General features: G+C 38.6%; 1 protein-coding gene across 1 annotated transcript; it reads right to left on the minus strand.

Annotated features, from left to right (window-relative positions):
* Nucleotides 1-1,270: 1,270 nt before the first annotated feature.
* LOC311057499 (uncharacterized protein) lies at nucleotides 1,271-11,754 on the minus strand. The gene is made up of 12 exons (XM_084074459.1): nucleotides 11,677-11,754; nucleotides 9,728-9,769; nucleotides 9,084-9,245; nucleotides 8,862-8,966; nucleotides 7,833-8,093; nucleotides 4,866-5,006; nucleotides 3,502-3,517; nucleotides 3,322-3,395; nucleotides 2,917-2,932; nucleotides 2,720-2,817; nucleotides 2,352-2,425; nucleotides 1,271-2,194 (listed from the first exon to the last, which is right to left on the minus strand). The coding sequence occupies exons 1-11, from the start codon at nucleotides 11,705-11,707 to the stop codon at nucleotides 2,373-2,375; spliced, it is 999 nt and encodes a 332-aa protein (XP_083930585.1). The 5' UTR covers nucleotides 11,708-11,754; the 3' UTR covers nucleotides 1,271-2,194; nucleotides 2,352-2,372.
* Nucleotides 11,755-14,990: the final 3,236 nt, after the last annotated feature.

Genomic DNA, 14,990 nt, shown 5'->3' on the forward strand with positions numbered 1-14,990 from the left:
GTTTAAATATTCGTACAACAACTTGTTATAGCCGGGTCACCTTTGTGTTATGGCTTAAAGCAGCACTTTGTAACTTTCCTCTTCTACCCCGGATTTGAACCTGGTTTCCTGCTTAAGTGCTGACATTTTTACCATTGAGCTAATAGGGCCGGCCTGCTTGCTCAGGGGATAAATTGAATCTTGACCATCAGGTCAAAATCCGTGTCAGATCCTGTGTCTATGTGAGACATGACCTTTGACACGATCTAAATGTCCAAAAAGAAATGAAAAGAGTCAGAACCCAGTGTGCAATTATTAAAGGAGAGGATGACTATGTTACTATGTTAATATTCCCATTCAATGTAGAATAAATGAAGTAAAAAAAGTTAAACTCCTTCTTGCATCAACTTCTCCAAGGAACAGGCCGTGTGATGTTGTTGGCAGGATTTTACTGAAGAAAACGTTAAAAGAAAAAGAAAACAATTAGAAAAATAAGTATACATCAAATTAAATAAACACAATAATACATATTTACAGGAAACCAAGTTCAATATATACACAATTATATTCTCTTACACTTACAGGGATAGCATGTAAATAGGTGAGTAAGCACACTCACCCAGGTTTGCTTTACACATTTTAAGTTACAGACCCTTAAGTACTCAACTCAGCTAAGAGCTCAACAGATCCTTAAATGATGGACTGAGACAAGGATTTTACCCCAAGATTACAATATTCACTTTATTGCAAAGAACTGTTTAAAACCATATCAAAGTATATAAGCCGTATACTTGACCACAAGAATAAAAGGAACGAGAGTGCTAGAGGATTGGCTGGAGCCAGACCATATGGGAATGTGGGCCAATGAATTGAACAGAAAAAGCATGCAAATGGTTAAGGGGACTCCATTACATTTTCAAACATGTTTGGGGTCTTAACATCTACCCTGGCTTTTGTGAGAACCCCAGACAGTTTTTAAGCTTGATTCAGTATTTAGATATTTGATATTCATTTTATCGGACACGGCCCCTTACAAACCCAGTGTAAGTTGAAACTCCATTTTAATCATGATAGATTCATTGAAAACACCTGTCCATAATTCTGATGACTGTTGTCTTTCTATACGTGAAGGGCCGTGTTTTTCCAATTACTTTTTACATTCTTGTTATTTTTTTTTAATTATTTTTTCATTTTCCAAAATAAAAAATAAATAAAAATGAGAAATTTAATTGGAAAAAACACGGCCCCCTCACACATTAGAAGGACAATTTCAGTCACAAGAACCAAGAACGGGTGTTTTCAGTGACTAACATGGTTAAAATTTTGTTTTAAGTTACTGTACAATGGGTTTGTATAGGAAGGCGGTGTGAAAGATAAAATGAATATCAAATATCTAAATACTGAATCAAGCAACTTAAAAACTGTCTGGGTGTTCACAAATTCACAAAAAGAGTAGATGTTGAAATTACCCCAAACATGTTTGAAGGTGAAATATCCCTTTAAGTGCAGAGGATACCAAATTATTACGAAGTGAACCTATTCGTCCTTCCATCGTCTGAACGAAGTACACCACCAATCCTGCAGCACTCAGACACAAACAAAAACACAGGACAGGTTAATCTTCACACTAACAAAACATGCAATACAGCACTTTATAATATGCTTCTTGAGGGAAGGCACTGAACATCATTAAGGGCAAACATAATATAACGAAAAATACTTACACTAACAATAGACACCTGACACTAAAGTTTAACAAATGACTGAAAGAAAATCTAACTGTCAACAAAACTCAAACAAAATTCATACACCAGGGTATTCCAAAATGCTTCGCAGATTAATACAAATACAGTATAGTAAAAATGTACAATTAAAAAGTGCAACTGTACAAACAAAAACAAAATACCAACGATAAAAGAGCACAGCAAATACATGCAGTAACCACATTTACATGCAGTAACAAATGCATGAAAATAATAATAGAATAATTAAAAACATTAAAATGAAAACTATTAAGGAATTAAAAACATGTCTGATACCTTGAATCTTGTCATTAAAATGAATGGAAACTCATTACAATTTGCTATTAGAAACTAGTTCTGGTGATATTAGAAACGGAGGATTAGTTACTCTATACGTTTTTTTCTATGGTGGTGATTAGATATGTTCCTCCATCTGTCATGTTCGCTTGTCCTACACGTCTCTATCTAAGGACCTGAAACAAAGTTACAGAATACATTTACAGGATAGACTGGTATTGAACATACAATACAAAGTGGTCTGACATTTTATCCAGTGTCATAACACTTCAATAACTGTGGAATATGCAGCAAAAAAAAGAGAGACAACATTGACAATGCACAAAGCATTACCTCCACATCCATGTTGTAGACTTATTCAGGGTTTGCATAGATTGGATCAACTGCACATGTAGGTCTTGATGACTCTGTGAAACATGAGTTGAAAGTCAATAAGAAGCTTTGCAGGGTGTGGGTCATATTTGAACAGTTTGATGAACAACTAAACTCTGGTAACCAACTGAGTAGTGAATACACAGATTTAAGAAATCACGTAGATATCTCTGCTTACTGGACATTTAGTCAACAACCACTTGACCTCAGAAGATAAATACCTCTGGACAACATTATGACTGGTTATTGTGATATCATGGTCAGTATAATGAGTCAGTATCATGTCCCAATAACCATGTCTGTCTGTCTGTCTGTCTGTAAAGACTGACCATGCTGCAGTGGGATGGACACATCATCAGGAGCCCCACTTTGATTGGTCCTCTGCTCTGCAGCTGACACCTGGTTGGTTCCATGAGCCTGAACGGGTCTGACATTTAAATATATATTTAGCACAGCTGAAGTAGAAATAAACTGTAATTTACTGCAGTCATGTTGATGAATAGACAGAGATAAATACTGTACTCACCTAGCACAACGAGGATCTGTAAAAAAAAAAAAGTTGTACCATAAGTCATTGAACCAAATAAAAACATACAGGTCTAATCTTTCAAGCAGTTTCTTCTTCATAAGAAAGCTTTTGAACCAGGTGGTGGCGCTACACACAGTAAACAATAACCTTCCTGTCTGTGAACAGAGCAGTTGACAGAGGGCCACTCCACTCAACCTACTGAGAAGTTACTGTGACCAGCAGGGGGCGCTAAAATAGTTCTAATACATCAAGTAATACAGTCATCTGAATTAATATTCCACAATAAAATTAATATTTCCTTTGAAATTATGAATTAATTTAGATTCAGATTAGAGCCAGCTTGTTTCTCAGAAGAACTTGTCAGAAGTGTCCTAAACCAACATGATTGGTTCAAATACTGACGGTGCTGCAGTGGGAGGTACACATTATCAGGAGAGCCACTTTGATTGGTCCTCTGGACCGTAGACTGAACAGGTCTGTAATTGAAAGGAAATATATATTATCAGAAATGAAGTAGAAATCAAGATGCAATCTATACTGCTGTCATGTGGATGAATAGACAGAGATCAACATTGTACTTACCTTATGCAACATGGATCTGTAAATTAAAAACAATAAGTTGTACCATAAATCTTTGAACCTTTAAATTGCTATGTGAACAGTATAATCAGTGTAATCAGAACAATATGATCAGTATAGGATCATCAACAGTATTGGAAGTGCATTATGCTGTGATGAAAAAAGGCATTTCTCATATAATATTGCACTGGCATGTAGAATCTAGATACACAGGTATATATCATAGTGTTTTAACAGGCTAAAAAGAACACTGCTGCTAGACTTTTAACAAACAAAACGGGAGAATAGAACAATACTCATATTTTAACTTACATACACTGGTTGGTTTCAAACATGATGCATGTCTACAGCCAAAAGTCATGCCTCATTTAAAACAAGGCAAAGTATTGCAGTGCCATCAATAGTCCCTCATGGGATGAATCAGTGCTTGTTACTGGGTTTTTAGGGTCATAGTGACATAGCTTACTTGTTGTAAACTAGAGATTCGGGCGCTATGCGGCCTTCACACCTATGTCCGTCGCACCACCAATAGGCTCTATTCACAGCAGCCATATTCTGAAGACATTCACAGGTGTTACCAATGATACTAATGAAGGCTCTGTTCCATTTAGTGTAGCACAGTGGTTTCCACGACCCCCATAACTCTGAGAGTGTACAAATGGAACCAAATGGACCCGTAAGGGTCCATTTGGTTCCATTTGTACACTTCCATTTGTACACTCTCAGAGTTACACACCTGTAAGGGGCCATTTGGAAGCCCACGAGGGTCCCTGGACCCCAACTGTAGACCCACTGGTGTTTCCAGTGGGCCAACATGCACAATATTAGCACCCTGACTCTGTTTGACCAGAATGGAACAGAGCCTTCATTAGTATCATTGGTAACACCTGTGAATGTCTTCATAATATGGCTGCTCTATATGGAGATCTCTATCTGTCAGTCCTTATCCCTTTTATGCCCACATATGGAGATCCCTGATGTCATCAGTATATGCCCATATATGGGCAGGAGACTCAATTGAGTATCCTACTGAGCAGCCACCTCATTCAATAATTGGCTTAGGATGGAATGTGACAAAAACTAAACAATCTCCATGAATTTGAGGCTCAATGGTGAGTATAACTGATAGAAAATAAATATTTTTTTGGCTGAACTACTCCTTTAAGCCAATTTTATATAGGATGACAGCACCTTCTATAGATGTGGTTGTATGTCATGTTGGACGTACTGTAATGCTTCTGACAAATCACAGACGGAAGGACAGACTTCAGACCTACAGACTACAAAAACTACATCCCCAAGGACGAAGCCAGATTGTTTCTGACTTTCTACTTTCTGAATGTCTGTGTCTGAACTTATTGACGTACCTCTGTATTTCCTCCAGAGACACAGAGCCAGAATCAGCAGAAAGATGCAGACTCCTCCAGCACACAGAGGGTAGACATATGGAGGCAGAGAGGAAGATTCCTCTTGGTCGTTGTCTTTGTTGTCTTTGGAAGTTGAAGAATCTGAAGCAGAAACAGACACAGATTCCTCTTAAATACACATTTTAAGCAACGTGAATCTCTTTTAACCACATGAACCCTTGCATCCCTTTTCATGGTCAAACATTCAGCAAAAAGAGCAGATCTATAAGCTCGCAACACGTTGCGTTGTCACGTGAGCTTGTAGGTCTGCTATTTTGAGTGAAAAAGAGTTTCTTCTTCTTCTGTCGGCTAATTCTCATCGGGGTCGCCACAGCGGACCATCTGTTTCCCAGGGACCCAAGGTGTAAGTGTTTTAACCCATTGAGACCTGGAACTGTCTCATTTTTAGATTTGAGCTAAAAAGCATTATTTTACACTTTGGGCTATTCAAAAATAGCAGATGTACAAGCTCATAGCGCGGCACCGATGCCGCGCTATGAGCTTGTAGATCTGCTATTTTTGAAAAATCGTGAAAATGTGTGCAAATCTTTGAATATATATATTTTTAAAGCGAACATTTTTAACTCAAATCTTTGCTTCTGGGGGTCCCTGGAACAAAATATTTTGATGGGGGTCCGCGGCCAAATATATCATTTTGGGGGTCCTTGACATGAAAAAGATTGAGCACCACTGATATAGAAACATACGTTTTTCAGAAAACTGTTGAGATTTAGGAGACTTAAATAAATTTAGGAGACATAGAATCGGCTTCAGGTCTCAATGGAAAAAACTAAAAAATGACATAAAGATTCTGTCTCAGCAGATATCTACAGATTTATATTACCAAGAGTAGAGCAGAAGGAACAATGCAAGTTGGGTTTATTTATGTTTTGTCCAGCTAGTGAGACTCAGTGAGGCTAAATAATCCCACACATCCATGTGGGACTCTAAGGATGGACAATGTCAACTGGATGGTCCGTCGGTCGATAAACCACTATGATCATGTGGTGTGTAGCACAGCAGCACAGCCTCTTGGGCCGTATATGGGCCGGACGGAATATAGGGCCTGTGTGTGTGTGTGTGTGTGTGTGTGTGTGTGTGTGTGTGTGTGTGTGTGTGTGTGTGTGTGTGTGTGTGTGTGTGTGTGTGTGTGTGTGTGTGTGTGTGTGTGTGTGTGTGTGTGTGTGTGTGTGTGTGTGTGTGTGTGTGTGTGTGTGTCTGTGTCTGTGTCTGTCTGTCTGTGTGCGCGGTGGGGGTTGCATGTCATTGTTTTCCTCTCTGACTTTCCGTTTCTCTCAATGTTTCACTTTTTTCTTTCTCTTTTCTTCTCTCTCTATTTCACACGATCTCTCTTCCTCTCCTTTTCACACATTCACCCTGTTGGTAGCACATCCTGCAGAGCATGATGCAACACCAACATGTCTCTGTATGAGTGACAATGAAACCCTCTTGAATTTGGTCTGTGCTGCCATGTCAGCGTATTATAAACGACTTCTTGTTTCTAAAATGTATTTGCTTCCTAAATGTTGTTTAAACCAATGGTTCTCAAACATGTCATGGACCCCAAATGAATATCTAATTGTCAGTGTATCCTCATCTGAAAACATTCTGTGCCAGGGACCCCGATACCAGATTTGTGTTGTTTAAAAATGTTTCAAATATATTTACATTTTTGGGGAAAATAATAGATCTACAAGATCACAAGCTTGTAGATCTGCTATTTTCAAATATCCGATGCATATTAGGTTTAAAGTGCTGCTTGTAGACAGCATATTTTTTCTTATTAGTCATTTTATGATAAAGAGTATATGAAGAGGTCAAACTAGCGATAGAATACATGTCCAATCTTCCAGAAAACCCTAATGATCTCGGATATTTCATAAAAGCAAAGGTCAAAGCCTCAATCTGCAATTTCCTCAATTGGCTACCAAACAATTATGATTATTTTACATATTGTGATTGTTTATGAAAAACACAGCGCTATAGTGTGAGGGGGGCTCCTTTCACGCTGTTTCACAAATCATCACAGATTAGAACGTGGCCCAACAACATGTTTCAGTCGTGAGATTTAATTTAGTTTTCATCATTGAGCACAGGGAGAGGGGATGTTAGCTGTGAGGACCTTCTATGATATGAACAGACCTCCAGGCTTTAAACACAGTGAGAGGGGATGTTAGCTGTGAGGACCTTCTATGATATGAACAGACAGCTACTGAGAGAACCTCAGGTTGACTAACGTTCAGCGGTGTAAAAAGTACACACATTTTTTACTTAAGTAAAAGTATCAATACTGCAATGCAGAAATACTCTGTTACAAGTAAAAGTCCAAGTATTCAAAAAGTACAAAAGTATTGGTATCTAAATGTACTTAAAGTACAAAAGTAAAAGTACTGATTTTGCAGAATGTCCCATTTCACCAGTTTTCAAATGTATAAAATGTTAAAAAAATATTTTTAAAAGAGCAGATCTACAAGCTCACAATGCGTCGCATCGCTATTTTCAAATGGCCGAAATGTATATAGGGCTGAAGTGGGTAATGCATGTTTTGTAATAATAATCAAAATCTACAAAGTAACTAGTAATTCAAGTTTTCAAAAAATAGTATGGAGTAAAAGTACAATATTTTTCTCTCAGATGTAGTGGAGTAGAAGTAAAAGTACTGAAAATTGGAAATACTCCAGTGAAGTAAAAATGCCTCAACATTGTACTTAAGTACAGTACTTGAGTAAATGTACTTAGTTACTTTATAACACTGCAACGTTACTTATAAACCTCAGAACTAGTCTTTTGTAGTTTAGCAATTTTCAGCCTGAGCTTCCTTTGATCATGTGGGGTTTAAGCAGAGCAGTACAGCCTCTAACTGGGCTTTTAAACTGTTAGTCTTGTAAATCTATTTATTTATTCTGCATTATTGCACGACTATCTCACCTGTCACTTCCATCCAGCTCTCTGGTGACTCTCCACGGTCAGAGATGTGACACTTGTAGAATCCTGCATCAGACTTGTAAAGATGGTGGATGGTCATCTGTCCTGTAGACTCAGTGCTGATGAGGGATCCATTTATATAGAAATCAGCTGGGAGGTCAGAGGATGGATTACCAGTTGTCTGGTCTTTGGACAGGCAGCGGAGTGTGACATTATATCCCTCCATCACAGGAAGTACAGGGCTCTCAAGGATCACATCTCCATCTAGAACCAACAGCAGGTTGAGTTATGAACATCTATAGAACCAACAGTATGTTGAGTTATGAACATCTATAGAACCAACAGTATGTTGAGTTATGAACATCTATAGAACCAACAGCAGGTTGAGTTATGAACATGTGATGGTTGTTGTTTGACGACACATGCATTTGTCATCAACCAATCAAAATAATTCACGTATACTTAAGTTAGTATAGAGTGAAATATATATATATAAAATAGAGGTATATGTGTATAATTTCACCTATACAGTTGTGATTCTGTGGAACATAATTACAGCCATGCTGATATACAGTATAACGACCTAAAGTGTGATATTGATTTTACACAACATAGTTCTACTATAAATAAATAGAGAACCCAACAAACATAGACTAAAGTTGCCCAGGACCATTTCATTCACTGGGACAGTTCCTCGTTGACAGTAATGTTAATGTCTTTATTAGATTAAAGGGTTGATCAAAAGCTAAATTCTCATTGTATTTGTTAATAAACAAGTGATTCAATAAATGATCGTCTGTCATATCTGCTGAGGTTGGATAACCTGGGAGATAATCCTGGGTGATCATTTATGTTTCAAACATACAGACATACTGTAAACACTTGACTTGTCACAGTTGACACAACACAATACTGATACATCATATATGTATTGAATATCTGTGTTAACAATGATACTATGTGAATTATGTCTGTCTACACGCTACATTTTATACATTATATTGATATATAGTTACAGTATATTGATTGTACCAGAGATCGTAATGTTGATGGACCGGCTGACTTCTCTTGACTTGGACGCACACCAATAAACACCATCGTCCCGACGATACAGGCTCTTGATGAAACAGGAAGCTCCTACACAGTACACAGAATCACAATGAAAAGAAAGAAGGATTTCAGTTAAAAGTATCCACCCATCCATCCACCCATCCATCCATCCATCCATCCATCCATCCATCCATCCATCCATACCGTTGTTCTCTCCCCATCCTTTGCCACAGGTTCCATCCACCGTCTTTCTGGTGTCTCTTCTCACAGACCACCCCGGCACAGGCTTCTCATCTTCCTCACAGCTCAGTGAGATGGACTCACGTTGAAAGAACTGAGACCTCTCAGGACTGACTCTCAGAGACACTGGAAGAAGAGAGAGAGAGAGAAAGAGAGAGAGAGAGGGGGGGGGGGGACTTCATCTCTTCATCTTCATATCATGACAATAATATGAATATGATCACTAATTAGCAGTGGTGGACAAAGTGTATTCAAAAGTACATATTACTAAGTACATTTTCAGAAATTGTCAGAAATTGTCTTAAGATTGTCTAAACATTTTTAAAAGCTCACACCTTGTGAGCTTGTAGATCAGCTATTTTCATTATATTTGTATTAGGGCTTGAGTGGTTAATTCAAAATATTGTTTTTGTAAGTCTAGGGCCCAAGATGCCCTTCCTAGAAATGCAGTGGAGTCAAAACAAATTACAATATTTATATTTTAAATGTAGCAGAGTGAAAGTCATCAGCTTCCAAAAAACAAAAACAAATGCTCAGAAAATGTACTTAAGTACAGTACTCAGTACTCAGTTACTGTCCACCACTGCCTGAAGTTGAAGTTGTCTCACCCTCTGTATGAACATGTCCAGAGAAGACGAGGAGATGCAGCACTGTGTGGAGAGAGACAGGGAGAGAGAGAGAGAGAGAGAGAGAGAGAGAGAGAGAGAGACACACACACACACACACAGACAGACAGACAGACAGACAGACAGAGTTAATGAGAGTTGAATAGTACTGTGATGAAGACAGATATGTGCTCACTGCTCAGTCATTCTACATCTTAGATCTTATTTGATCTTAACTAGGATTAAAATACAAATGAATGGTTCTGAGGTTTAGATGTAATGATAGTCAACCTAAGGTTCTCTTATAGTTGCACGCCCAAACTATCGGCCAGCCTCTCAGGACCCAGGTTCTTACAGCTTGGCTCAATCAAGGGTTAACAAGGTTACGAGGCATATGTGTTAGTTCATTTAAAGTGAATCAATGCTCTCTGTTTGGTTCATTTCATTTAATCTTAAGTGTTACTCGTGTGTGTGTGTGTGTGTGTGTGTGTGTGTGTGTGTGTGTGTGTGTGTGTGTGTGTGTGTGTGTGTGTGTGTGTGTGTGTGTGTGTGTGTGTGTGTGTGTGTGTGTGTGTGTGAGCTGCATTCTGTTTTCCTCTCTGACTTTCTGTTTCTCTCAATGTTTCACGCTAATTATTTTCATCTCTTTTTTCTCTCTCTTCCTCTCCTTTCAACACATTCTCTAATCTTCATCACACTTTTATTCAAACGTTCTCTCTCAGATTGTCTATCTAGGTTCAGCTTTGTATCTTGCCACAGGTCCATAAACAGTGGATATATGTTCCAGTTTCAGAACTACATTTAAGACAAAGAGGTGATGCATTTAACAACAGGCGATATACAGTATGTGGGGTGTAAAACTAACAGAGTGATTCATTTTAGCATAATCTCTGCTGGTCTGAGACTGAGTCCTTAACCCTTGCATGCCTATTCTGGGCATGTCATTATAATAGGTGAACATTCAGCTGAAATAGCAGATCTACAAGCTCACAATGTGTGACGCAGCCCAATGCATTGTGAGCTTTGGTGTAGAGCAGGGGTCGGCAACCTTTTTGACATGAAACCATGTTTTCATTTTCTTGATAGTCATAGTGTGCCATATCAACATTAAGTTCAATTATGACACCACATCAACATGTAATATTTCCAACTGATTTTGATCCATAGGCTATACGTAACTTTTTATTTTGTAATGTTTTCTTTCAGGATGTAATGATCATTAGACTCAGAGCAATAACCTCACCTATCTCCCAGACTCCCTCCCCAGTCAGAGTTTGAATGAATGTAGAATTATGTGCAGGATGTATATAGATGTGACTTAATTCAACTGACTAAACCTTTTTTGAATATTGAATTTTAAAAGAAAAAAAACCTCTCTCTCACACTTCTGCCAGTGTGCCAGTGATCACCCTCCCCTGTGCCAATGTTGGCACCCGTGCCTAAGGTTGCCTTCCCCTAGTGTAGAGGGAAAAAAGGAGGGGACCAAGTAAGGCCCCTGGCTGGCGGACCCAGGTCAGTGACGTTTACGGGGCAAATAGTGATGGGTAAGTCTCCCAGGTCTGTTTAGTAATCGGACATCTGTCTTAGATGAGCTCTATAGTTTGATAACCGTAAAGACATGGCTGCAGTGGTAAACCCGCTGTAGAAATGCCTCAACTGCAAGTATTTCATGAAACAATTATAATAATTATAATAATTATAAATATAGCTGCAAGCAGCAGCAATGTTATATGAATTATGCAAAACACAATATGCAATATGCACAATAAGCCATAGCAATATAATAGACTGAACTTGAGAGAAAGAAGACCATGCAATTAACAAATTGGCATCGTTAAATGAATGAAAATGAATGCAAAGCAGAGTGTTAGTGAAAATAGCAGTATTTTTAGTTAATGCTTTGCATCAACTAAAAAGACTGAAGTCAACTAAATAAGAAATGAAGTACTCACATGATATTATAAAGGTGGATGCAGGTTTCATGGTGACAAACTGAATGACTGTCTGCTACATATTGTCTGACACAGACCCCTCTCTGCTTGTGGTCGTTGGCTGAAGCATCCTTTTCCTGCTTGGTAAGATGCACACACAACACACACACACACACACACACACACACACACACACACACACACACACACACACACACACACACACACACACACACACACACACACACACACACAGACGCATGCACATTAAACCACATGCAGAAGTGAAAACGCATGCATAAGTGAAAACCATCGATCTAACTCATACAACTACACACACTAAACACTAAACCCTTGATGTAAATCCCTGTTTAATCAATGTTTTAAACCTTGCTTCTGTGACTGTATTGTGTCTATAAATAAATACATAGGCTACATAAATAAATTATTTATATGAAAAAGAAAAGAAAAATCTAATCCACCAAAATAAATCTGCTTTAACCAAAAATAACCCCCTTTTCCCTCAAGCAGTCAGTTAGGTAAGTCAATTAAACATTAACTGACTTTATAAGCACAGAGCTTAGACTCTGTTGTGTTGTGCTGCTGTATTCTGATCTAATTGGGCTATGACACACAAAGGACACTAGAGGGAGCCTGATGTCCATAAATAAATAATAAACAACCAATATGCCTATTTTAGTAGTCTATTTGGAGGATGGCATTTATGTTTTCACCATGAAGATGAACATTTTTTATAATTAAGCTGCTAAGTTATATGTTTAACATACAACTAGTAGTATGCATATATACAATAAGGAGCTCTATGTTTCATTGTTGTTTACATATTCTTACCACGTTAGAGGGGTCACTTAATTGTGTTATGGCTTAATTAGCTACTTGAAGACACAAAATCATTACAAATGGAAAGAGAGCATTGATGATCTAGCTATGATGCCCAGATAAAGTGTGGACTTTTTCCAAAGTGGGCACTGGAGAGTACTGGAGTGGAGAGTTTAGCAGAATTAGGTTTACCTACACCTCATAACCATATTGTATTAGTTATTAGGTTACTAGCACCAACTTTACTTGTACTATAACGTATTTTTTTGTACAGTATCTTTCATACTATTATATTGTACTAGTTGGACATTACTTGTTGTAAAACATAAAACAATAATTACTTCACGTGCATGCATGAGCATGTGACAAAGTCTTTGAATCTTGAATATGAATCTTGTATCATCTTAATTAACCTTTCCAGCAATTTGCCTAAAACAAGGAAACCCCACCACTCAAGAATTATATGGTGGGACAAAACTAATTTGGGTAACTGCCCAATACCAGTCTCCAGGCAAATAATAGAGGTGCTATATAAATAAAGCTTTTATTATTATTATTATTATTACATAGGCCTACAAGTTTAGTAAGTCAATTATAGACTAAATATTTCACATCAAGCATAATTTATTTTTCAAACCATATATTTTGACTTGAGAAATTGTGTAAATACTGTTCTCTTTCTTTCTTGGTGTATCCTCATAACTATGTTGTGAAATATACATATTTGATATCATCAAGACATAACAGCATGGCTGCCATGTGGATCTCAGACGTCATGTGACCAGTCTATGATGTAGGTCATGTATGACGTCAGTACTATGACATCATTAGTATGACGTCAGACATCTCCATATCTAGTGCAATCAGCTCAGGGTCGCAGCTCTTCATACTGTCAGTGATCGTGTGATGTAAACCTTCGCGTTGGCGAGTGAGCCTTTGTAAGCTTGTCTAAACTGTCTATTTAGTACTTTCTGCAAGATCACTTGCAGTGTTGAAGGTACAGAGCTGTGCTGAGAACAAACAATATTATAAACATGGTTACCATAGCCTCTGGCAGGTTTTTACCCTCTGTCAAGAATGCCAAGGTGCTTCTTTCACCACAGAGGATATCTGCCGTTCGTCGCTACAGCGGAGAGGTCTCCAGGACTGGTGAACCAATCACTCACACCGGTCAGGTGTTCGATGAGAAAGACCCCAGGAGAGCCAGGTTTGTCGGCAGGCAGAAGGAGGTGAACAAGAACTTTGCGATCGAGTTGGTGGCAGAGGAGCCGGTGCAGTTCGTTGAGGCCGGAGTGGTGTGCTGTGACGGAGGAGGTGGAGCCCTGGGTCACCCCAAAGTCTACATCAACCTGGACAACCACGCTAAAGTGGGTACATGTGGTTATTGTGGACTACAGTTCAAGCAGGGAAGAGCAGAGAAACAAGTCATGCCTCAGCACTATCAGGCTGAGCCAACTACCACCAGCGCGCTAAAAGGCATGACGAGTCAAGTGCTGCAGAGACTGTATTGTTATATTAAAGAAGGTGTATCTTTATTTTCTAAGATGTTCGTCAGATCTAAGTCCCAAAAGAAATGAAAAGGGTCAGAACTGAGAACGCAATTATTCAAGGAGGGTTAATCCAACACAATGAAAACCTAAAGAATAATCCAACTGAAGAACAAATTCACTAAAGGCTTGGGTCCAGAAAACACAAACAAACAGCACAAGACACACTGTGTACCAAAGACACGCAATGGACTAAACAAGAAACAGGCTTTAAATACACAGATAACCCCAATGAAGGTAATGCCACTAAAACCAAGACAGGTGTGGCAGTTAACAAGGGGGGTGTGGGTAAACACAACACAAACAAGGACAAAATAGCCGCCACTAGACTAGAGAGCAACCACAAGACACACTAAGCGTCTTTCTCCTTTGTGTGTATTGGTATGTAAATCTGGTAAATAAATAATTCCCTCACTTAAAAACAACGTGAACAGTGAACTGGGGGGGCGGCACTGTACTTGGTCTGCTCTTTTTTTCCCTCTACACCAAATGTCTTCACGGAAGATATGCGATCTACAAGCTTCACAACGAGCCACTTAAAAGAGCGTTTTTGTGTCTATGAACAAAACACGATGAGGTCTAATATCAGCATGTCTTCAAGTGGATCTCGGACTTCATGTGGCCAGTCTGATGCCAGTCATCTATGACATATCTATAACTCCATATTTGGGTACGGTTTCAGACCAATTTGACTGCCACTCACTTGCTCTTAGACGGCCCTGCTCTGAAAGAGGCTAGTTATGGTAGTTCAATTAATCGATGATGTCAATCATGTCATCATATACGTCATCCCTGCCCAAATTTGGACAGTCCGAGCCCCTTGTCGTCCAGCCATTATAATAAAAGTACAATATTTCAAATATAGAACCCTTGAAAACATGTTCCCTAGTGGCAGTGTGCATAAGAAATGTGGCGTTGTCCAGTGGTTTGTGCGATTACCTCGAGACA

Source organism: Gymnoscopelus microlampas (genome assembly GCF_963454915.1).
Source record: "Gymnoscopelus microlampas genome assembly, chromosome: 12".
Taxonomy (NCBI): Eukaryota; Metazoa; Chordata; class Actinopteri; order Myctophiformes; family Myctophidae; genus Gymnoscopelus; species Gymnoscopelus microlampas.

What these genes read in the sequence shown, in the direction of transcription:
- LOC311057499 (XM_084074459.1), bottom strand. Translation starts at nt 11,707, where the DNA reads ATGAAACCTGCATCCACCTTTATAATATCAT. An exon ending in AGGATGGGGAGAGAACAACG is followed by an intron (nt 8,967 to 9,083) that starts GTATGGATGGAT and finishes TGTACTGTGTAG; the next exon opens with GAGCTTCCTGTTTCATCAAG. An exon ending in GAGCTGGATGGAAGTGACAG is followed by an intron (nt 5,007 to 7,832) that starts GTGAGATAGTCG and finishes TTTCTGCTTCAG; the next exon opens with ATTCTTCAACTTCCAAAGAC.